The sequence below is a fragment of the Histomonas meleagridis genome, assembly GCF_020186115.1.
Source record: "Histomonas meleagridis strain 2922-C6/04-10x chromosome Unknown contig_15, whole genome shotgun sequence".
Lineage (NCBI taxonomy): Eukaryota > Parabasalia > Tritrichomonadida > Dientamoebidae > Histomonas > Histomonas meleagridis.
The window spans coordinates 246698-270462 of record NW_027150778.1 but is presented as its reverse complement, the minus strand read 5'-3'; the positions used below and the strand labels follow the sequence as shown (position 1 = coordinate 270462).

The 23765-nt window shown below is 31.8% G+C and overlaps 10 protein-coding genes across 10 annotated transcripts; 8 read left to right on the top strand and 2 right to left on the bottom strand.

Annotated features, from left to right (window-relative positions):
* Positions 1-1573: 1573 nt before the first annotated feature.
* On the bottom strand, positions 1574-3517 carry GO595_001802 (cytoplasmic heat shock protein 70; the record flags this gene model as incomplete). The annotated part of the gene is made up of 1 exon (XM_067914641.1): positions 1574-3517. One exon carries the CDS (start codon positions 3515-3517, stop codon positions 1574-1576), a length of 1944 nt encoding a protein of 647 aa, XP_067778051.1.
* A 4444-nt stretch (positions 3518-7961) lies between these two features.
* GO595_001801 (26S proteasome non-ATPase regulatory subunit 4) lies at positions 7962-8729 on the top strand (the record flags this gene model as incomplete). Its single annotated transcript, XM_067914640.1, has 1 exon — positions 7962-8729. The coding sequence occupies one exon, from the start codon at positions 7962-7964 to the stop codon at positions 8727-8729; it is 768 nt and encodes a 255-aa protein (XP_067778050.1).
* A 524-nt stretch (positions 8730-9253) lies between these two features.
* Positions 9254-9682, top strand: GO595_001800 (ribosomal protein; the record flags this gene model as incomplete). The annotated part of the gene is made up of 1 exon (XM_067914639.1): positions 9254-9682. One exon carries the CDS (start codon positions 9254-9256, stop codon positions 9680-9682), a length of 429 nt encoding a protein of 142 aa, XP_067778049.1.
* Positions 9683-10471: 789 nt separating this feature from the next.
* On the top strand, positions 10472-11518 carry GO595_001799 (F5/8 type C domain containing protein; the record flags this gene model as incomplete). The annotated part of the gene is made up of 1 exon (XM_067914638.1): positions 10472-11518. The coding sequence occupies one exon, from the start codon at positions 10472-10474 to the stop codon at positions 11516-11518; it is 1047 nt and encodes a 348-aa protein (XP_067778048.1).
* Positions 11519-13630: 2112 nt separating this feature from the next.
* GO595_001798 (60S ribosomal protein L6) lies at positions 13631-14095 on the bottom strand (the record flags this gene model as incomplete). Its single annotated transcript, XM_067914637.1, has 1 exon — positions 13631-14095. One exon carries the CDS (start codon positions 14093-14095, stop codon positions 13631-13633), a length of 465 nt encoding a protein of 154 aa, XP_067778047.1.
* Positions 14096-15007: 912 nt separating this feature from the next.
* Positions 15008-15502, top strand: GO595_001797 (uncharacterized protein; the record flags this gene model as incomplete). Its single annotated transcript, XM_067914634.1, has 1 exon — positions 15008-15502. One exon carries the CDS (start codon positions 15008-15010, stop codon positions 15500-15502), a length of 495 nt encoding a protein of 164 aa, XP_067778046.1.
* A 3046-nt stretch (positions 15503-18548) lies between these two features.
* On the top strand, positions 18549-19064 carry GO595_001796 (cytoplasmic heat shock protein 70; the record flags this gene model as incomplete). Its single annotated transcript, XM_067914633.1, has 1 exon — positions 18549-19064. The coding sequence occupies one exon, from the start codon at positions 18549-18551 to the stop codon at positions 19062-19064; it is 516 nt and encodes a 171-aa protein (XP_067778045.1).
* Positions 19065-19180: 116 nt separating this feature from the next.
* Positions 19181-20495, top strand: GO595_001795 (cytoplasmic heat shock protein 70; the record flags this gene model as incomplete). Its single annotated transcript, XM_067914632.1, has 2 exons — positions 19181-19625; positions 19690-20495. The coding sequence occupies 2 exons, from the start codon at positions 19181-19183 to the stop codon at positions 20493-20495; spliced, it is 1251 nt and encodes a 416-aa protein (XP_067778044.1).
* Positions 20496-20921: 426 nt separating this feature from the next.
* Positions 20922-21278, top strand: GO595_001794 (ORM1-like protein 3; the record flags this gene model as incomplete). Its single annotated transcript, XM_067914631.1, has 1 exon — positions 20922-21278. One exon carries the CDS (start codon positions 20922-20924, stop codon positions 21276-21278), a length of 357 nt encoding a protein of 118 aa, XP_067778043.1.
* Positions 21279-22741: 1463 nt separating this feature from the next.
* GO595_001793 (WD domain-containing protein) lies at positions 22742-23725 on the top strand (the record flags this gene model as incomplete). Its single annotated transcript, XM_067914630.1, has 1 exon — positions 22742-23725. One exon carries the CDS (start codon positions 22742-22744, stop codon positions 23723-23725), a length of 984 nt encoding a protein of 327 aa, XP_067778042.1.
* Between the last annotated feature and the right edge of the window lie 40 nt (positions 23726-23765).

Genomic DNA, 23765 nt, shown 5'->3' with positions numbered 1-23765 from the left:
TTACCAAATTGAACAGCTAAAAAAAGAGGCGTTTGACCTGTGACTTCTTTAACATTTACATTAATTTTATTATGTGATAATATGAACGAAATGAAATCATTTTTGCAATATGAAATTGCACAATGAATTGGATAATAGTTAAAATAAAGAAAAAAGAAACTTTTCCTTTTTGATTTATATTTACTCCATTTTCTAAGCAAAATAAAACAAGTTCCATATTCGATTGTGATACACAACAATTTAAAACTGTATCAAGTGTCGTGTCAAAATCATTTAGATCTTGAACATGATCATAATATAAATCAATAAATATATCATTTTGATAAAATGATGCAGCAGCTTGAAGAGTATGCTTGAAATTAACGCCTTTGGAGCGTAGAATACTAATAATTTCTCGATGACCACCTGCTACAGCAAATTGTGCAAGAGTTATTCCTTCAGGATTAGTTTTGTCAAGTTTGCACTTTTCGAGTAAATATGTGAAAATTTTTATCGCCCCATGAAATGCTGCAAATTGAATAACGGTGGGATCAGAAAAAGGATATACAGTGTCTGTATATACAGTATGAGGAATTATTTGATTGATATGAAAATGTGATGTTCCTAAAATCATAAGAAAAGTATCAATATCATCTGACTTGATGATTTGTGGAAGTGAAGATGGTTCATATGTATTAAGTCTTCTATCATTCAATAGCTCCCAGTCATTTTCATGGTAATGTTCAAACCCAAGAAGAAATTGTGATTCACTGGGTAATAAATCATCAACATTTTTTTTAAGATATTGGTCAATCCGAGCTTCAAAACTTTTAATTACTTGTGGATAATAAAGTTCAATTTCGGGCGCAAAGTATGCAATGATTGGAATGTATTGAGACAAATCAGTTCCAACATTATAAAGTGATCGAGATGCTTCAGCAATTTCTTGTGCAGTAATAAACCCTTTGGTAGCAAGACAAATTATGAACCTTTGGCAGTTTAAAATAAATTTATCGAAAAGGAATGATTTCATTTCAATTATTGATTCATTTTCAGTTGCAAATTTAATGTAAAGATCGGCAAGAAGTGAAATCTTTTCGTATCTTAAAGCAGCAAACTTTGTGATAAGTCTGGCTAATTGTTCATGATTAAATGATGATTCTAAAAATAATTTGTATGTTTCCTCGAAACTTTCATTAGTGATACGAAGGAGTTGGTCTTGTAAATGAGCAAGCTCTTTAGCATATTTTAGCGATTCTTTTGGAAAAAGATCGCTGAGTTCACATGACTTCATGAAATAAAATAAAAAAGCCGCGAATTGGGAATCGAACCAATGAACCCAATTAAAAGAATAATATTCATTGATAAAAATATGTATGAACTATATCTTCCTCGAATTTTTTTTTAATATCAAAGCTTTTATTTCTATTGATGATGAAAATTATTTATTAAGATAAAAATTGTATATAAATTATCATTTGGAAAGCAATAAATGACCAATTTTTGATTCTAAAAAATGAATGTGTTGAATTTATCTATTAAACGTTTAATATAAACTCAAAGTTATTCATTATGTTACATTTTATTCATTCATTTAATCAACTTCTTCAACACGTGGTCCTGATGAATGTCCACTATTCGCTGATGCTCCACTTCCTCCTTGCATGTTCGCGCCTGGCATTCCGCCTTGTGCGCCACCTGCTGCATGTTGATAAGCTGATTGCATAATTGGCATCAGTTTGCCTTCGAGTTCCTTCTGTTTCGCTTCGATTGTAGCGACGTCTGCGTCTTGGTTTGACTCCATCCATGCGAGCGTGTCATTGATTTCTCTGTTGATTGTGTCCTTATCTGATTGTGATAATGCGTTAGCGAACTGTTCTTGATTTAATGAGTTGCGTACGCCGAAGCAGTATCCTTCGAGTGCGTTCTTCGCTTCCACTTTCTTACGCACTTCTTCATCTTGTGCTTTGTACTTCTCTGCGTCTGCAACCATTTTGTCGATATCTGCTTGTGAAAGACGTCCTTTCTCATTCTTAATCGTGATCTTCTTCACGTTACCTGTCGACTTATCTTGTGCAGAAACATTCATAATACCATCCGCGTTAACATCGAATGTAACTTCAATCTGTGGTACGCCGCGTGGTGCTGGCGGAATACCTGTTAAATCAAATGTGCCAAGTAAGTTGTTGTCGCATGTTCGCGAACGTTCTCCTTCATAAACTTTGATTGTAACTGCAGGCTGATTATCTGAGAAGGTCGTGAAGACATTTGACTTCTTCGCTGGAATTGTCGTGTTACGTGGAATGAGAACTGTCATCATTCCGCCTGCTGTTTCGATACCTAATGAAAGTGGTGCAACATCTAACAATAAAATATCTTTCACTGTATCTGATGTATCACCTTTGATAATTGCTGCTTGCACTGCTGCACCATATGCAACTGCTTCATCAGGATCAACACCACGGCATGGCTGCTTGCCATTGAAGAAGTCTTGTAACAATTGTTGAACACGTGGAATACGTGATGAACCACCAACAAGAACAATATCAGTGACATCGGACTTTGACATATTTGCATCTCTTAATACTTGTGCAACTGGTGTCATCGTCGATCTGAAAAGTTCATCATTTAAGTTCTCGAACATAGCACGTGAGATGTTATCCATGAAATCATGACCTTCATATAATGAATCACAAACAATGGATGCGGATGTGGCTGTGGATAATGTTCGCTTAGCTCGTTCGCATGCTGTTCGTAATGTACGGAGTGCACGTGGTGATTGTCTTAAATCACACTTGAACTTCTTTTGGAATCGATCTGCAAAGTAATTAACCATACGATTATCAAAGTCTTCACCACCAAGATGTGTATCACCTGCTGTGGCACGAACTTCGAACATGCCGCCATCGATATCAAGTAATGAAACATCAAATGTACCACCGCCAAGATCAAAAATAAGAACATGACGCTCTTTATCAGATTTTTCATTAAGACCAAATGCAATAGCAGCGGCTGTTGGCTCATTAATAATACGTAATACATTTAATCCTGCAATAACACCGGCATCTTTTGTGGCTTGACGTTGGCCATCATTGAAATATGCGGGAACTGTAATAACTGCATCTTTGACTTTGTCTGTAAGTTGACTTTCTGCAATTTCTTTCATTTTACCTAATACCATAGCTGAGATTTCTTCTGGATAAAATTGTTTCGTTTCGCCTTTCCATTGAACTTGAATCCTTGGACGATCTGCTTCTCCACGAACAACTTTAAATGGCCAATGTTGCATATCTTTTTGAACAACTGGATCACTAAACTTACGTCCTATCATACGTTTAGCATCAAAGACTGTGTTTGTTGGATTCATGGCTGCTTGATTCTTTGCTGCATCACCAACAAGTCGTTCATCTTCTGTAAATGCAACATAAGACGGTGTTGTACGATTACCCATATCATTCGCTATAATATCAACACGATTGTGTCTGAAAACACCAACACAACTGTATGTTGTACCTAAATCAATACCTATAGCTGACATAATAAAAAAATGATGTTATGAAGGCATTTTTTGGTTGAGCATTTATTGATTCAATTTAAATATTCGACCATTTAATGTATTCAAAAAATTAAAAGGACGTTTAACACGGACTGCCCCAATAAGTAATCAATCTTATAATAAAAATTAATACTTTATCTTCATGATTATGTTTTAATTCAGATTATATTTTATGTGACATTGAATTGAAAGATGCTTTTTTCTTATTTATATAAAAAGTTTGTGTATCATTTTGTCTGATAATTAATGATATGATTTTTTTTTAAAATATATTTTTAATATTTTTTTAGATCATTGAAGAAATAAATTCATGTGACTTTTTTTCATGGGAGTCATTGATTTATATCATAATTGGTATCTCTGTTACATATATTAGAAATAATGCATTTTCAAAATGTTCTAACTTGAATACAGTTATCATTGGAGAATCATTAATTGGAAGTTATTATATTGGGATAATACTAATCAAACAATTTTACTTAATAATAGTTTTGCTCAATCGAAAATTATTCAAGGATACCAGTGACTTAGTAGAGAAAAGCAATTATTTCAAAGTTTTGCATTTCTTATTGTTCATCATTGATAAATATTAAAAATGCAAATTCAGTTTTAAAAGGAGACCATCATTTTCGTATTGCAATGAATATAAATGTATTTATTACACCTGATATGAATCACAATTTATAGGTTCAAATACATTTTATAATATATTATGACATCGGAGTTATTCGAAACACAACATTTGGTACACTTAATGTATTAAAGGAGTATGTGTTAATGAATGTGTTCAATATCCCTGCCAAAAAACACGTTCACTAAAAATACATTTGCATAAATCAATAATACATTTACTTCATCAAATCAATTTTAATTCGAGAAAAGGAAAATAATAGTATTATAATATCGATAAGACTTATTTATTAATATATTACACTTGTCACAGAAATTAATGAATACTTTAAAACTGGATCTGAACGTATTATCAATTTTAATAATAAAAACCTTTATGCTCAAGTCGTGTTTGATGATTATTTCTGAAATATTAGGAGAACATCAAATTTAGTGGAGATGAATCCAGCAACGTGTCCATTTAATTGTTCTAATAAAGTCACACTTTTTTCTGGAGCATTTTTTACATAATTTATAACTTTATTATTCATACGACTTTGACTTGGTAATAATATTGCAATATTATTATTTATATTTCTATGTTATATTTTTTTCAAAAGCCTTTTAAATGTCGAAAATATTAATCATCTAAAAATACAAGATTAATGTATATCATTGACATTTTTTTATTTTTTAGTTGGTTAATAAAAAAATTTCAATAATAAAATCAACATTTGAGAATAGAGAAATTAAAACAAAATTTTGAATTTTGCGTAATTTCTTTATTTTGTTTCGTAAATACATTTCGAATTAAATATTAAATTTTTTCTAAGCAATTATAATTGTGCCATAAATTTTTCTTCTTTGAAATCATCTGCAAATGGATCTTCTTCAATATTTGTATTAGTTATCACAGTTGAAAATACATTTATTGTTTCGTTTTCATTTTCGTTTTCTGTAATTTCTGATGTTTTGTTTTGATTTCTATGACGAATTATGTTTATAATAATTAATATCAATAATAATAATGATAACAATAACGCAAACAATAATTATAATAATTGTCGTCATTTTATTATTATCTTTCGTTTGATTTTCATAAATATTAATATATAAAAACAAGTTTGAATAATATTTATAATATGTCGAATAAATAATGATCGTATAATCATAATAAAGAATTTCTGTCGAAAGATAAATATTTGTCGAATTAACAATAAGTAATGAATATGATTTCGTTTGTTTTTCATAAAGACTTAATGAATATGAAATTGAAAATGAATAAGTTAATAAATATGTAAATGATAATGTGATATTATTTAAAATTAATTCAGAAAATGTTTCAGATTTAGCAAATGAATTTGATTTCGTATATATATTCGATTTAGTAAATGGATACGATTTAATAAATGTATTTGATTTAGTAAAAACATTTGATTTAGTGAATGTATTAGATTTAGTAAAAACTTTTGATTTAGTAAATGTATTAGATTTAGAGAATGCATTTGATTTAGTAAAAACTTTTGATTTAGTAAATGTATTTGACTTAGTAAATGTATTTGATTTAGTAAAAACATTTGATTTAGTAAATGTATTAGATTTAGTAAAAACTTTTGATTTAGTAAATGTATTAGATTTAGTGAATGCATTTGATTTAGTAAATGTATGTGTTGCCCAAAGATATTGATCACATTCAGGTGTGGCTGTAACTTTTAATACACTCAGCGTTCCAAATGTTGATCCTTGATATAAATCTGATGTCATAACATTTTTTGCTGGCACACTATTGAAGGCATTTGAACTTCCAGTTGGTGCTTCATTACCTGTGAAATATATACAATTTAAATTACCACACGCTGAAAATGACGAACTTCCAATTGACTCTACATTTTCGCCAATGATAACAGTTCCGAATTTAGTACATTGATAAAAAACAAATTGTTCAATTGTTATAACTGAATCCGGAATTATTATATTTACTAATGATGTACATGACTGAAATGCAGAATCTTTAATTGTTACAACAGAATTTGGTATTGTAATACCCGTTAATGACGAACAACCATAAAACGAATTTTCTCCAATAGTTGTAACTAAATTTATATGTTTTATCTGTTAATCCGTATGGACAACAAAAAATCGTAGAATAATCTTTATTATAAAGAATCCCATCATTATCATTTGCAAAATAATTATTTTCTACAGAAACTTCGAAAAATTGAATTTTCGAGCACATAAAAGTATCAGTAGCAATTGAAATAACTGATTTAGGAATTTTGATATTTGTTAATAATGGACAATAAGAAAATGCATAATCTCCAATAGTTTCTACACTTTCTCCAATAATAACTGTTTGCAATTTGATACATGCTTGACATATAAGTAGTCCAATTTTGGTGACTGAATCTGGGATGATAAGACTTGTTAATGCTGTGCAATTACAAAACACACAATTATCAATTGTTTTCACATTTTGGCCAATCGTTACTGTTTGCAACTTGGGACATCTAAAGAATGCAAAATCATCAATTAAAGTAATTGAATCCCCGATTTCAGCTGAAATTAATAAAGGCCATTCATTAAAACTGCTTTCTCTAATAGTGCTAACACTACCTCCGATTATAAGATGTTGTGCCAAATTTTCATATGTGCTTCTATCATTATATTCAGTCATAGTGAGAATACTAAGTGTTTTAGTTGTTGAATCATATTCTTCAAATGTTTGTGCAAAAAAGAAAACAAATAATAGATGAAGAATATTACGATGAAATTTTTCTTTATGATTGTTACTTTGATATATCAATTTTGAATAAACAACAACAAATAATGTGACTAGCAAAACATTTGAAGAATTTTGAATGGATTGATATAAAATCGAAAAATATTTTTGAAAACCTTTTGAAATTGGAGTAAACCCCATATTTATGCTGTGTATAGAATAATTAATAGATGAGATTTTTCGGTTATAAGAAAATAATGAATCTATTTCAAACGCCATAAATGGATTTTGATGTTGCATTGATAAGAAGGAACATAAAAAAATATCAAAAACTTTTGCGTCATTACTCATTCGATTATAACAAATAGAAAAAAAATTCAAATCTTTAAGATGGAATAAAATTGAATGTTTTGTTCTAATTAATAATGAATAACAAAAATTAAGTAATTCAACATTCGAAGAAGATTTATTTTTAAATTTTGGTGTATGGTGAAATACATTATTATTCGATGTTGATTCACTTAATTCGATTCGTAGGTATCCTATTAAGCATATAAGTGTTACGTGAAAGATAAAGTACCCATGTATAATAATGAGACTTTTGGAATCTTGAGCTAATTTTGTGAAAAAGGAGTAACACATGGGTAATCGTTCAAAGTTAGTCAGAAATTTTGAATCAAAAGTAACACGTGTTTTGAGCGAAGTTTCACAAAAAACAGTTTTTCCAAGCCGAATAAACTATTGAAAAATGCACACAATTTAGAGGGAATCATCGGGAGGATAAATTTTGTAACGGGGCAGCTGAAGAGTCAATTTGGATAGAAATCTCCATTGCGCATTTCATTCAATGAATAAATGATATTTGATAGTTTAAACATTCTGAAATTTTAGGAAACAGCTATAATTTTGGCACATAATGAAGAAAGTAAAAACCTCACAAAAAAATGATTCGGTTTTTTGGGGTGGTCCAAAAAGCAATTGGCTTGGCAGGAAAAAAATCATTCAAAAATCTAGTGGCACATTTTTTACAAGCTTAAACTTCTAAATGACACTTTTCCGATTTTATTGACTATACTCTGTTTGAATTAGACAAGGTTGATGCCTGTGCTTCCGCGAGCATACATAATTATAATTGATAATACAGACACATCAATAGATGGAGATTTCTATCCAAATCGTCTTGAGGCGCAAAAAACCGCAGCTTCAAGACTAATTCAGTATCTATCAAAACAATCAAATCATGCACAATTTGGAATTGGTGTTATTGGTAAAAATGGTCCTGGTGTTGTTACATCTCTTACAAGTGATTCAATCATATTAACAAATTCAATTTTATCAATTCAAACAGGCGGAAAAGCACAGCTTATTCATACAATAAGGTGTTCATTTCTTGCATTTAAGAACACAGATACTTCATTCATGGAAAAATCTATAATTGCATTTATTGGAACACATAATGATGTCAATCGTGACAATGCAGGAGTTATCGCCAGAATTGCAAATGAATCAAATGTTTCAATTAACATAGTTTCGATGGGAAGTGATGTTGATAATAATGATATTCTTGAAGAGCTTGTAGGAATGATCAAATGCCCATCATACATTGTAAAAGCAGAAAGCTCATCTTCAACACTTCTATCGGATGTTGTTTTAGCGTCACAAATCGGACCTGGCGATGGATCACAACTTGAAGATCCCGATATTGATCCAGATTTAGCATTGACAATCCAAATGTCTCTTGAGGATAATCAAGATGATCTCATTGATGATGAAGAACTTCGGCGAGTGATACAAGAATCACTTCAGGATTCAATCGATCCACATGAAATGATGAAACCACCACACGAAGAAAATAAAAAAAAATAACGGGCCCCGAAATAATAATAACAAATAAATTATATCGAGCGTTTCTACATTTTTTTGTGATTCAACCCCTCATTATAAAAAAGTGACATTTTCGACCATATTAACGGTTTCTTTTTAAACGTAAAAATAAATTAACGGTTTCTGTTGTGACCTAACGATAAGTTAACGGCTTTGGCCCTCCTTTGCTCCCGATGCAAGCTGATAGAGAATCCTCCATCAAGAAGATGCTCGCTGCTAAAGTTCACATTGGTTCATCCAATCTTTCGTTTGGAATGCAACCATATGTATTCACACGCACAAAAACAGGAACACACATCATTAACCTTGAATGACTTATGAAAAGATCAAACTTGCAGCACGTATGATTTATGCAGTTGAAGAACCACGTGATGTTCTTGCTATTTCCGCTAAACCATTCGGTCAACGTGCAGTTCATAAGTTTTCACTAATCCCTTGGTTGCCTTTGCATTAACCAACGTTTCACGCCAGGTTTCTTCACTAACCACTCAATCAAAGGTAAATTTATGGAACCACGTCTTATCATTGTTTGTGATCCAAACACTGATACACAAGCTATCACTGAAGCTGCATATGCTAACATCCCATGCATTGCACTTTGTGACACTGATGCCAGCCTTCGTTTTGTTGACTGTGTCATTCTCTACAACACCAAGAATAAGACCTCAATTGGTCTTGTCATGTGGTTACTTACACGCGAAGTCTTACGTCTTCGTGGCGAACTTCTCCGCACACAAGAATGGAAAGTTCTTCCCGATCTTTACTTCTATCGTGATACACGCGATGAACAAAACATCCAAGAACAAATCGATCACGAAGGAGAAGAAGCAGTCGCAACTGATGTTACAACAGTTGATTCTACACCTACTGCTGATGGTGGTGCAGCACAATCAGAACAAGAATGGAACAATGCTGGCGAAGGTGCTGGTTGGTAAATAAAAGCAAAAACATTTATACTTTTAAGCGTATAAATTAAAGCACAAAACGGTACTCAAGATAGAGTTAAGTGAATGTAAAACATGTTTAGAAACTTCAATTCACTTTAAAAAATGGTATTAATATTAAAATTAGTAAATTGAATTCTATAACATTGCCTCAACATTATCAGAATAAAAGAAAGAAAGAACAAGTTCATCAGTTTAACTATTCTGCAGAAATATATAGAACGTTTATTTTTTTGTAACGCCGCTAGCAAAATTGTGTGAGTTACATATCGTTTCTCATAAAAACCGTATCGGCAGATTTAGCTGGACTGAAAAGTGAGAAATGCTATCCAAAACAAAACGGTTTTTTTTTGTGAGTGATGTTTCTGGATGAAAAAATATGAATAAATTTATCTTTTTTTGTCTTATTAAAAAATGAAAAACAACTTGCATAAAATCAACATAATAAATATTCTATTTCAATATTAGATTTATTTATATAAATTCTTTCTAGAAACTTCAAAATAACGAAGTTTTATTTTTGTGAAATTGAATACATTGAATGTTACATTGATGAAAGAAATCAACCTATCCGCTAAGGGGATAGTGAACTTACAGACCAATAATACGAGTGAAGATTTTGTGTTCTATGTTGATGAAAAAGAGTATCATTGCAATAGAGTTTGCGCTGATTTTATTTCTCCAAACATCTCTCGTCTACATTTAATTGATCCTACAATCAATTCATACAGCATAAATGTACACGATACAGATGGTAATTTCAATAAAGTGATCCAATTAATGAATGGTCAATCTATATCGGTTGATGAAAATTCATCACAATTCTTAATGCACGTTGGCATTCTCCTTGGCAACAATGAGCTTGTTGAAAAGGTTGCATCAGAGAAAGACATAAATATAGAACAAATTTTGGAACACTTTTCACAAGGAAATGTTTTCCAAAAAGAAGTTGATAAATTCGCATCAATGCTTACTGAAGTCAGCGCAGATCTTGTAAAGAGTATTGATCCTAACATATTATATCAAATTCTTACCAATGAAAATCTCAAAGTCAAATCCGAAAACGCATTACTAGATGCAATTCTCGACCTCATTGACTATGACAAGGAAAGCAACTTATTTTTACTTGACGCAATTCATTTCGAGAATATCAGCACAGATAAAATGCAAAGATTCATCAAAACTGTCACTTTCGAAGACATCTCTCCACAAGTATGGGATTCCTTATGCCAGCGTATGCTTAATCAAACGGAAGCCACTTCAACAACTTCATCTTCCAATTCTGATAATGCCAAGCAAAATGAAGTTGTCGAAATTCCATGTGAAAAACCATTCGAGGGCATCATCTCATACCTTACAAAGAAGTGTGGTGGTAATGTCAACGAAAAAGGAATTGTAATAATAACATCTGAAACCGCTCTTAAATCACCAAAAAGGCATCCCTCTGTTGTTGCTGACTTCTCGTCACCCGACTATTACTATTCTCTTGACTCCAAGACGAATTGGATCAAATTTCATTTCATCAATTCGACTGTTTCAATTACGAGTTACACGCTTAAATCGGTTCCAATAGGACCACGTGGTGGACATCTTAAGTCATGGGTTGTTGAAGGATCGAATGATAATGAAAGTTGGTCGGAGATCGATTCGCGCCTCAATTGTAATGACTTAAACAATAAAAACGCAACTAAAACATACCCGTGTAAGAACCAAATCGAAGTATCCTTCATCAGGATACGTCAGATTGGCGAGAATCACGCGGGGAATAACTTCATGTGTTTGTCTGCCGTAGAGTTTTATGGAACTCTTCGGAATAAAGCGAATTAAACTCGCGAAGTATTTAGTTTCTGAATAAATGTGCAAATAATAATTTGTTTTAACGTGGGTTTGATGAAAATCACATCAAAGAATTTCATAAAACGATAGAACTTACAAAATGACGATGACTTTTTATGTGGAATTTGTCTATCGTTTATTGAAACTTGTTACAATATCAGTTATAATTAAAAATATCTTTAATTACATTGAATATGAGCGTGCTTAATTTGCAGCTTAAAATATTTTAAATGTATTTGATGTTTATTAATATATTTTATCAATATTGATCATCTTCGTTATCAGAAGCATTTGGTGAAGCATCGTCATAATATTCCATATTCCTTCCATAGAGAATTGGTTCCTCTTCAATTTCATCATCGCAGGCATTAAAATATTTATACAATTGCACTGTTAACAACGAAATTGACGATTGTTCCTCCATATTATATTCAGCTTCTTCAGCCAATTCGATAATACGATCAGCATAATATCGTAAAGGCTCAAAAAATTTCGGATTTCTTCTTCTATTTTTATCCCAAAAGAACTCCTCACTCCATCTATTAATCACACTATTAATTGCATAATAAAAATCCTTATTACCGATATCAATTTTATTCAAAATGCACTCAAACAAACCGAATCTTTCATCCACAAATGCCATATATTGGTCAATATTACAATTTTTAAATGTCTCACAAACGAAAAAAATGAATTCTTCAATTATACAAAAAGGAACCTCATCAATTTTTTGCATAAATTCCGAATATATACCAAAATTTGTTATATTTGTTATTGCTTTCTCTGTGTCCACCTTAATATAATTCGACAAAAGCCTTAAGGAGGAACATGTTACATTTATACCATTAAAATAATTATCTTTTACGTTATTATTAACTTTAAAACAATATAATGAAAGAAATTGAACAATATCAATTGGAAATAATTCAAGTTCTGTACATTGTAGTGCTTTATCAAGTGATTCTTTCAACACATCGATTGCGAGAATTAAAAGTTTAATTTGGTTTTTTTTTACCCGAATTTGGGTTTCATCTACTTTATCAAGATCAAAAATAAAACTTCCAACAACATCTTTAAGTCTTCCTAATATAACATATAAAGGAGTTAAGATATGAAAATCATTAAATAAATGTGTAATAAGATTTTGGTTTTCAATTAATGCTGAAGTACTATATAAAAAGGAATAAAATGCTTCTATTTGATACAGTTTGCCAAGAGCTGGAAAAAGTAAATTTACTTTTTGCTCAGCTGTTAAACTTGGCTCTTCTTCGGTGTATTTAATAGTACATAAGTAATGGATAATGGATCCATATGAATCCCCATCCTCAGGATCAATGGTTTCATTCATAAAAAAGTTAAGAAAGTTTTGATATTCACTTTGAAGAAAAGTATTTCGTAAATTTGGAACTTCCAGAAGACCGTTTTGGAAGAAATAGGCTGAAAGGAGGATAATCTTATGATTGTTGGTTTGATCAAGAATGGTTTTATATGCTTTAAAGTAAATTTCTTTTTCAAACAAATATTGATAATATTCCGGTCTAAAATATGAAAAATTGTATATGATGAATAAGGCAGCCATGGATAAGGCATTGATTTCACAATTCATATAGATGTTTATGAAAAAATCAAGACAATTTAAATCAGCAAAAATTTCAATAAAAATTCCACGGTCTTTGTATATTCTGTTATTTACCATGTACATGAGATTTTCTACATGTTCAATAGCTTCTTCATCCGCCAGACCTTGTTCAAATTTAATTTTTATCTGTTCTAAATCGATTTTATATTGATCAACATCATTAGATGATGGACCCTTGCGTGTTGAGGTAATGAGGTGTGCTTTATTTTTGATGTTCCTTTTAACAAGAGGTTGTTTGAAGCTTAGTTGCATTCTTCCTTGACAGATCTTTTTTTCTTTTAATTTGTTCAGATATTGAGAAAAAGGATATGACATACCAAAAATAATTGCAGAAAAAAAGCCAGCCAAGTGAGTGAAGGAAGCTAAAATCTTTATTTTAAGAGATATCTGTAAACTCCATTAGCATGCCAGATATGTTAATTAAAAAGAAATTTAAAAAATAATAATTATAAATTAGGCGTTGTTTAGAACTTCATGAGGTGTGGGCGATCTCCTGGTCTGAGGGAGAATGTAGCCTTAAGATAGTCAGCCATTTCAGGGATTTTTTCTGCAGCAGCATCAATTGCTTTAGCAGAACTTGCTTCATCAACATTTCCAATTTCGAGCTTGGTTGATGTGGCAATTAAGAAGTCTTGATCAATTTCAATTGGTTTGATAGCTGGGCCATTAACCTTAACAATTCCTTTACCATTATCAGCAAAAACAACTCCGCGCTTGCCCTTAAACTCACCATCAAGAATGATAACAATGGTTCCAATTTGTAAGGAATCACGTGTCTTCCTTTCTGGGACTGGAATTTCTTCGGGTTTGACTGGATCAATTTCAGCAGCAACAGCTGGACGTGTTAAGGCAACACGTGGAATGCCGTGCCATGTTGGTTTTCTTGGATCCTTTTTTTGGATTGGTGTTAAGAAGAGCAAATCAGTCATTTCGAAAAAGGGAGGACCATAACCGGCGTCACTTTTCAGTTTATTGATATGAAAGAAGAAATTGAACTATCACTTATGATCTTCTTTTTAACTAATATATAACTAATAAAATTAATTAATTGTTGTGATTTTTTAAAATTTCTACAAAATGAATGCAAATAAAAATAAAAAAGAATTTTCATATCAATGCTTTAAAACAGATCTAAATCAAATGTTTGCATAATTTAATTAATGATGGAATGATATACGCTTAGTAAATTCATGTAAGTCAAAAACAAAATTTTATAATATTTCGATATAAAGAAAAAAAGAAAATTAATGCAAACAAATGTTCGAGACAATAACTTCATTTAGTGAGTGTGGTAACAATAATTTTATTTTACCAAGCAATGTTAGATGATTTCCTTGGATAATAAGTAAAAATTAGAAGCAAAAAGACTTTTTCATTTTTTTAAGTTCCTAATAATTAAAATCCATTTAAGTAAAGTTTAAATAGAAAATACTTTTGTTTATAAATATGCTCAAATAATTAAATAATAAAAATATATGGTCGGATGAACACGTTGTAATTTAATTAAGCAGCAGTTGCCCTTTCCATTAATCTTTCTAAAACACGGCCTAATTGTTTTAATAACATATCATGTTCTTGAAGCGCTGTTTGATAATCTTGATTTAACTTTTCCCTACTAACGTCTGTTGGGAAGTCTTCATCAATTACTATTCCATCATCTTCATCTTCAGGAGTAGTATTTTTTTGATTGATATTTTCACTTTCTTTTTTATTTGATAACTTGCGTGTTTTAGATGCCTTTTTCTGTTGGCTTTTTGGTGATGTTTCTTTTTCTTGAGGTACTAGGGAAAACCTTGAACTTCTCATTCGTGTGAATTGATTTCACATAACATGTCATCAAAATGTTTGAAGAACAAGAAATTGACCAAGAACTTATGGACAAATTAGTCCAAAAATTAACAAAACCTCAAATAAATGTCCAGGTTGATACATCATTTGCTACACCATATGATGCATATACATTATTATTGGAAACTGTTAGACAAACAATTCCACCAGAAAAAATTCAACAATTCGTTCAAGCAAGAGGTCAAGATCCAACACTAGAAAGTGCTCTTTCCGTAAAGTTTGTATATGATCTTGCTTTTTCAGAATTACTTGAACTATTTCCCTCAGAACAACAACAACAACAACAAGAGCAACGTCAGCCGCCAATTCCCCCACCTCCACCGGTACAAATAATTTCTCAGCCAATACCACAATTCCAAAGACAACCCTCTCCAAATCAAATTCCTCAACCAAATACTCAGATACCTGAAGCACCAACAAGTGAAGAAGAAAAGAAAGCGAGTGATGTATTTGATATTAATTTGACTGATTTCATGTTTGATAATTAAATGTTATTAGCAATGAATCGAATAAAAAAAATTTTATTTTATGTTTATATTTGGTTTGATTAGTAAGTTATTACATACCAAATATCTGAAAAATGTTTTCCTTGAACAGTATTTGAATTTAAAAAATGTGGAAACAAAAATTTTATTTGTGAATAGCGGTATAATATATAAAAAAGGAACTTAACAGATGAATATCAGAAGTAGCTTTGTAATCCTGTTAAGATCGTATGATATTGGAAAAATACGATAAAAAGAACAAAACAAAGTATTGCAAAAATTTGAAAGAACACCATATGTTTCCCATACCGGCGATTAATCAGCAATGATACGAGTCCAAAAATCGAGATCCATCCAAATAAAAGATGTTTTTTGAGAAGTCCTATTGCACTTAAACAAAGCAAAAATAATGAAATTACATCACCCCATTCGCGTGAGTCTGGGAGGTCACCTTTTAAAACATATGCAGCATTAATGTCTGGCTTTAATGTTAAATTTTTCTTCACCATCCTTTTTAGCGGCCGTTTTTTATTCGTTTGGAATTGACAATGTTCGTTTGAAACCAAACGTAATTTTCTATCGTAAACAGACCCACTCAAAAAACCAAAACAAAAAAAAAATTATTTCTAAATTACACCTTTATTCTAAATTATTTTAAACAGAAAACAATAGTGCCTCCACTTCATCAGAATTTTCAGTTCCTCTTTTTTGCTTATAAACCCAAAATGCCAACATTACATACATTACAATTGGCAATATGGAAAACGACGGACTAATCAAAGAAGGAATTACTCCGAACATATTAATCAGCCAAATGAACTCATACCAAACTCCCAAAAAAGACGAAACGAACAAAAACAAATCGAACAACAAAATCTTTCTTTTTTTCTTTGAAAAAACAACAGCGTTTACGACGACGAAAATCGGGTACAAGTGGAAATAAAAGAAATATAATGCGTAGATAAAGCCCATATAGTGGAACTTGAATTTGGTTCCTTGTGTAAACCCTAAAAGTGACATGAAACCGATCAAATTTTCGTTTGTGAAGAAAACGTGTGGCAAAAACAAGGACCACACGAAAGATGCTAATAAAAGGTAATAAAAGCATTTTGGTAATGAATAAATACTTGTTCTTAACATATCAAAACTTGATAACAAAGCGAATTTTCTTTTACAATCTGTGGAAGGTTTTGCGGGTAAAAAAATCATTATTATAATGATTAAATTAATAACAAAACATGTGATAATTATTGTTTGCTTTTCAAACGTATCATATCTATGCTCAATGAATCCTTTGATTTTATTACCAACAGTGAAATTGATATATCCTTTCCAATCGCCAATCATTTCGAACGAATATTCGCCTGCATCTAAATTAATTGGTAATGAACATAAGTAAATTCCTTCTTCAAGTTTTTTCGCGCATTTTAATTGCCCATTAATGGATCCTTTTATAGATAAATTAACATTTATATCATCCGAAAAAAGTAACGCTCGAACTTCTGTGTTGTTTTGAGAAAACGAATCATAACTACTGGTTTGATTTGTTGGAACAGGATTGGTAAGGATAGCTAATGGTGGGTTATCTAAATTGATAATGTGATATGCAGAATGAAAATTATCAATGGTGACAATGCCGATATTACTGGATTTGAATAGGGGTGGACCAACCGCTTCAAAAGTGTCACCAAAATGCATAAAATAACCGTTAGCCGGATGGAGGTGCCCCGAAATGAAGAACCTTAAATTTTTGGAGATACTAAGGATCTTAATAAGCCTTTGATGATCTACAAACCGAAATATTGGTATGTGTGAAACAATGATTGTATAATCAGAGTTGCTTTTGGAAAGTTCGGTTTTAAGAAGTTGTTCAAACTCATTTGAGATATACATGGATTGATAAAAGCAAATGGGACCTATGGGGAAATCAAATACATTTATAGAAATAAATTTAACTTTGAAATTATCTTGTGTGAAAAATGAAACATTCATGTGGAATGTATCTTTGTCATATAAAAAATCTTTCCCATAGTTGTTGGGATAATCAAAGTCTGGTATAAGAAAAAGATCATGGTTCCCAACAACTGATATTACTTTGTCATTGGTAAAATTTAATTCTTTGTACATTAACTTTAGAAGTTCCCAATCTTCTTTATTTTGTTGGTGATATGGTCTTACTGGATGTTGAATATAATTTCTAACCAAATCTCCTGTAAGCATTATTCTTTTTGGTTTGAAGATATTTATTGACTTATTGAGAGAAGAAAATATATGTGGTTTTGATTCAGGCCAGACAGAAGAAAGATGTGTGTCTGAAGCATGAAGAAACCAAATTGGATTAAAAGAAGAGTTCCAATCTTTCCTGTAAGAAACAAAATCTTTTGTTCTTTGCCCAGGGTAAAGAGGTAAAAAGAGGGCAAGTGGGAGAATTATTAAAATAAGCCAGATGTGCTGGGTGATCAATTTTTTGTCCATTTTAAACGGCTTTTGAGAAACATGAAAAAGAGTGAAATGTAAAGAAAAGTGCAAAAATCAAATAACGGATTAAACCAAATGATTCTGCATCATCACATGAATAAACAACGAAAAAAGGATATTAAATCGCATGAAATCCATTTCAATTTGCAAACCTGCATGAGTTCCATCACAGTAATAAATAAGTTATTTGTGGTTTTGGCTAACATTTAATTTCAAATTTTAAGTTTATTATGTTGATTTTGAAATATATTTTCAATTAAATTAAAAAAAACAAAATTACAATATGAATCATTTTTTATTTGAATAATTTTTTTGAAAGTTTGATTACAAACAGTTGTTACATTGATCAAAGGGAAACCAAAGTTGTTTTAATGTAATTTAAGCAAATTTTTATTAAATTAAATCGCCTATGATTTTGAGAAAATTGATCTTCTGTTATATGTGATTACTTTTTGGGGCAGTCCGTGTTAAACGTCCTTTTAATTTTTTGAATACATTAAATGGTCGAATATTTAAATTGAATCAATAAATGCTCAACCAAAAAAAGCCTTCATAACATCATTTTTTTATTATGTCAGCTATAGGTATTGATTTAGGTACAACATACAGTTGTGTTGGTGTTTTCAGACACAATCGTGTTGATATTATAGCGAATGATATGGGTAATCGTACAACACCGTCTTATGTTGCATTTACAGAAGATGAACGACTTGTTGGTGATGCAGCAAAGAATCAAGCAGCCATGAATCCAACAAACACAGTCTTTGATGCTAAACGTATGATAGGACGTAAGTTTAGTGATCCAGTTGTTCAAAAAGATATGCAACATTGGCCATTTAAAGTTGTTCGTGGAGAAGCAGATCGTCCAAGGATTCAAGTTCAATGGAAAGGCGAAACGAAACAATTTTATCCAGAAGAAATCTCAGCTATGGTATTAGGTAAAATGAAAGAAATTGCAGAAAGTCAACTTACAGACAAAGTCAAAGATGCAGTTATTACAGTTCCCGCATATTTCAATGATGGCCAACGTCAAGCCACAAAAGATAGCCGGTGTTATTGCAGGATTAAATGTATTACGTATTATTAATGAGCCAACAGCCGCTGCTATTGCATTTGGTCTTAATGAAAAATCTGATAAAGAGCGTCATGTTCTTATTTTTGATCTTGGCGGTGGTACATTTGATGTTTCATTACTTGATATCGATGGCGGCATGTTCGAAGTTCGTGCCACAGCAGGTGATACACATCTTGGTGGTGAAGACTTTGATAATCGTATGGTTAATTACTTTGCAGATCGATTCCAAAAAGAAGTTCAAGTGTGATTTAAGACAATCACCACGTGCACTCCGTACATTACGAACAGCATGCGAACGAGCTAAGCGAACATTATCCACAGCCACATCCGCATCCATTGTTTGTGATTCATTATATGAAGGTCATGATTTCATGGATAACATCTCACGTGCTATGTTCGAGAACTTAAATGATGAACTTTTCAGATCGACGATGACACCAGTTGCACAAGTATTAAGAGATGCAAATATGTCAAAGTCCGATGTCACTGATATTGTTCTTGTTGGTGGTTCATCACGTATTCCACGTGTTCAACAATTGTTACAAGACTTCTTCAATGGCAAGCAGCCATGCCGTGGTGTTGATCCCTGATGAAGCAGTTGCATATGGTGCAGCAGTGCAAGCAGCAATTATCAAAGGTGATACATCAGATACAGTGAAAGATATTTTATTGTTAGATGTTGCACCACTTTCATTAGGTATCGAAACAGCAGGCGGAATGATGACAGTTCTCATTCCACGTAACACGACAATTCCAGCGAAGAAGTCAAATGTCTTCACGACCTTCTCAGATAATCAGCCTGCAGTTACAATCAAAGTTTATGAAGGAGAACGTTCGCGAACATGCGACAACAACTTACTTGGCACATTTGATTTAACAGGTATTCCGCCAGCACCACGCGGCGTACCACAGATTGAAGTTACATTCGATGTTAACGCGGATGGTATTATGAATGTTTCTGCACAAGATAAGTCGACAGGTAACGTGAAGAAGATCACGATTAAGAATGAGAAAGGACGTCTTTCACAAGCAGATATCGACAAAATGGTTGCAGACGCAGAGAAGTACAAAGCACAAGATGAAGAAGTGCGTAAGAAAGTGGAAGCGAAGAACGCACTCGAAGGATACTGCTTCGGCGTACGCAACTCATTAAATCAAGAACAGTTCGCTAACGCATTATCACAGTCAGATAAGGACACAATCAACAGAGAAATCAATGACACGCTCGCATGGATGGAGTCTAACCAAGACGCAGACGTCGCTACAATCGAAGCGAAACAGAAGGAACTCGAAGGCAAACTGATGCCAATTATGCAATCAGCTTATCAACATGCAGCAGGTGGCGCACAAGGCGGAATGCCAGGCGCGAACATGCAAGGAGGAAGTGGAGCATCAGCGAATAGTGGACATTCATCAGGACCACGTGTTGAAGAAGTTGATTAAATGAATGAATAAAATGTAACATAATGAATAACTTTGAGTTTATATTAAACGTTTCGTGAACAAAACCAGTTAAGTTTAAGTATAGTATTTCCAGAAAATGAAAATCTGATTGTTAATTTAAATTTTTATAACCTATAAAAAAAAGGCTTGGCCTAATTTCCATTATGACTCAGATTTGTGTATGTATATTCTGGAAATCAAAATTTATATTTTGCGTTTAAGAAGATATTTTTATTCAAAAAGTGCTCAGGAGTGGCCACTGCGGCACTTATTCATCTAATGTAAAGTTCCCAAAAAAATTATCGTCAATTGAAAAACATACTTAAAATGAAGAAGAGCGCTTCTCTTCCTACAATCCTGAACAAAAATGTATCCTTCATTGATAATCCATTAAGTTGGGTTTTTTACGTATGCCTTTTTATCATTATGAGAGTAGTTCTTGCAGGTTTTGGCATTTCCTCAAAGATCGCCTGGACAATTATTAATTGGACACATGGCTTGCTGTCATTTTTCTTATTCCATTGGATCAAGGGCTCACCTTTTGTTGATGATCATGGGCAATATTCACAAATGACATTTTGGGAACAAATTGATGATCAAATACAATATACACGTGCTCGAAAGTTCTTAACAATTATACCAATAATTTTATTTTTGGTTTCTGTTGATTCAGCTGGATGGGATCTTGCATACTTTTGGATTAACTTACTTTGCTGCGCCATTCTTTTGATTGCTAAACTCCCAATCATGCATAAGGTTAGGATTTTTGGCATTAACTCGTAAACAACACAAAGCCTTTCTCGAATTATAATTTTTTTTCATCAAAGCCTATTTCTAATTGTATTAAATTTGATTAAAAATAATTAATGTGAAAAGTTGCCTTAGTAAAATCATTTATATAATTATGGAATATGTTTTTCTTACAATAAAAAATTTTAAATTTATCAAATTAAAGATTACTCTATAATAATAAAGTTTGATGAATATAATATTATTTGTAATGGATTATAGATATCTTCACAGACAACTATTACTTCAACAAATGAACATTATTATACTATATATAAAATTAGGATTTTTTGTTATAATAGATTTTATTTTTACACATAGAAGTATTATTATATATAAAATTATTTTCCAAAATTAATGTTTATTTATTTTGGAAGTTGGTTGAATAATTTTGCAATAACTTTCCATTCACCATCAATCTTATGAAGTGCTAAATAATCAGAAAAATCTCTTCCTGCCCGTTGATCTTCTAGAACGCGTGCAACAGCAACAGATCCATCAATAAAAACTACATCTACACGTGCTCGTGGATATATCCTTCAGGCGCACCTGCTTCACGAAGTACATCATAGAGTATTTAAATAGAACCTGAATTATTTTTATCATCTAGATAACCAGCACCGATTGCATAAGGAACAAAGATTGGTTTGCATATTTCTGGATCTCCTTTTTCAACAGCTTCAGCATACTTATATGCGACTTATTGAACCTTATTAAAATCTTCAATAGAAGCTCTCATGACAATTAATAAGTGAAGTCATTTGTGTTTTATTCAATAATTGATGAAATTAGTGATAAGTGGTGATGTGTTCGATAATTTTTTAATTCAAAATAAAATAAACAAATTATTAATAATTGTGAAATGTTACCACAATACATTACAAATCAGCGATAGGCATTTTAATGATAAAATCCCTTTCCCGTGAAAGAAGTAAATTGTTACTTAGTTCTTTTTAGTGAACATACATCTTCTAAAGATACAAGGATGCAAACAAATGCAATTTCAAGAAAGTGAACCAATTGTTTTATTAAGAGTATTTTGTTGGATGCTGATGTTTTTGTTTAGCACATTAGTAATATTTTCGTTTGTTATTCTAACATTAGTTCAATATAATTTACATTTAGTATTTATGTTCCATACACAGCAAAAATTGCTTGACAAAAGTCTAAATAAAATCTCCAGCTGTTGTGGTTTTTTCTTGAAAATTATATCAATGATTGAAAATACAATTTTTTTACGTTTTTGATTACCTCCATAAGATATTCACGAATAAGTTGCGTATATATATTGATGGTATATTCACCATATTTGAAATCTGTTAAAAAAATTATTATAAATTTTTTGCTTTTTAATAACAACAATTTGCCCTTTGGAGAAATTATTGCATATTAATGTAAAGCATAATCTTAAAGACAATAATTAGAAGAAAGAAATCTGGAGCAGCAAAAGTGACAGAATGTTCCAAAAAGTTGGAGAAATATTAATTCCTGGTGACAATCCACCATCATTTGTCTACTTAGGATACTCTGCTGGGTCAGCTATCGTTGCAGCAACTACATCAGATCGTCAACTTTATATTTGTGATCATTCAACATTCCAGGTTATTTCATCATTCCAAGCTCATAATGCAGATATCTCTGGAGTATACCTTGCAGAAAATTCCAACATAATTGCAACATGCTGTGAAGACGGTCAAGGCACAATTGGAAATGAAGTTTCTCTATGGGACTCTAAAAGCTCTCAACTTATATGTACATTTGGTGCTTCTTCCTATGTCCATTATGTTGAAACTTGTCATTGCGTTGGAATGAATAAATCTGGAAAAATCCTTGCTGCAGGAACCAACTCAGGCGTTCTTACTTGGGATGTTAGGAAGCCCGAAGGTATCTTTCGCCATGTCAACATACAACCAGAAGAAGTTTCAAGTATTGAATTTCATCCATTTGCCAGCTCCACATTTTTATCAGGAGATGATGATGGCAATCTTCTTCTATACGATTTGGATGGTCCAAATCAAGAAGATTCCATACTTTTTTATTCCAATGACAATAATCCAGTTTTTCAATGCGGCTTCTGTGGAGTTGATACAGTCTTTACTCTACGTCGTACAGCAGGCATACGTCTATGGAACATCTTTGATAACACTAAAGATGTTTTTTATGATGATCTCCGAAATGATACTGATAATTCGTTTTCATATCCAATTGACGCGCATTGGTGCGGCGAGTATGTAATGACAGTTGGCGGTGATAGTGAAGGAGGTGTCGCACTTGTTTTATGTTCACAGAGCGAAGTGAAACTCTTCGGAAAGTTGGAGAAAGCGCATAACGAATGCGTAAATGCATCTTATTTGCACATATTTGACGATGGATCAATGCACCTTTTACTTGCTGGAGATGCAGGACAAATGACATTCTGGCGAAAGTCAGAAAGTGAATGAGAAAATATTTTAATTAAAAGAAATATAGATAAAAGATTGC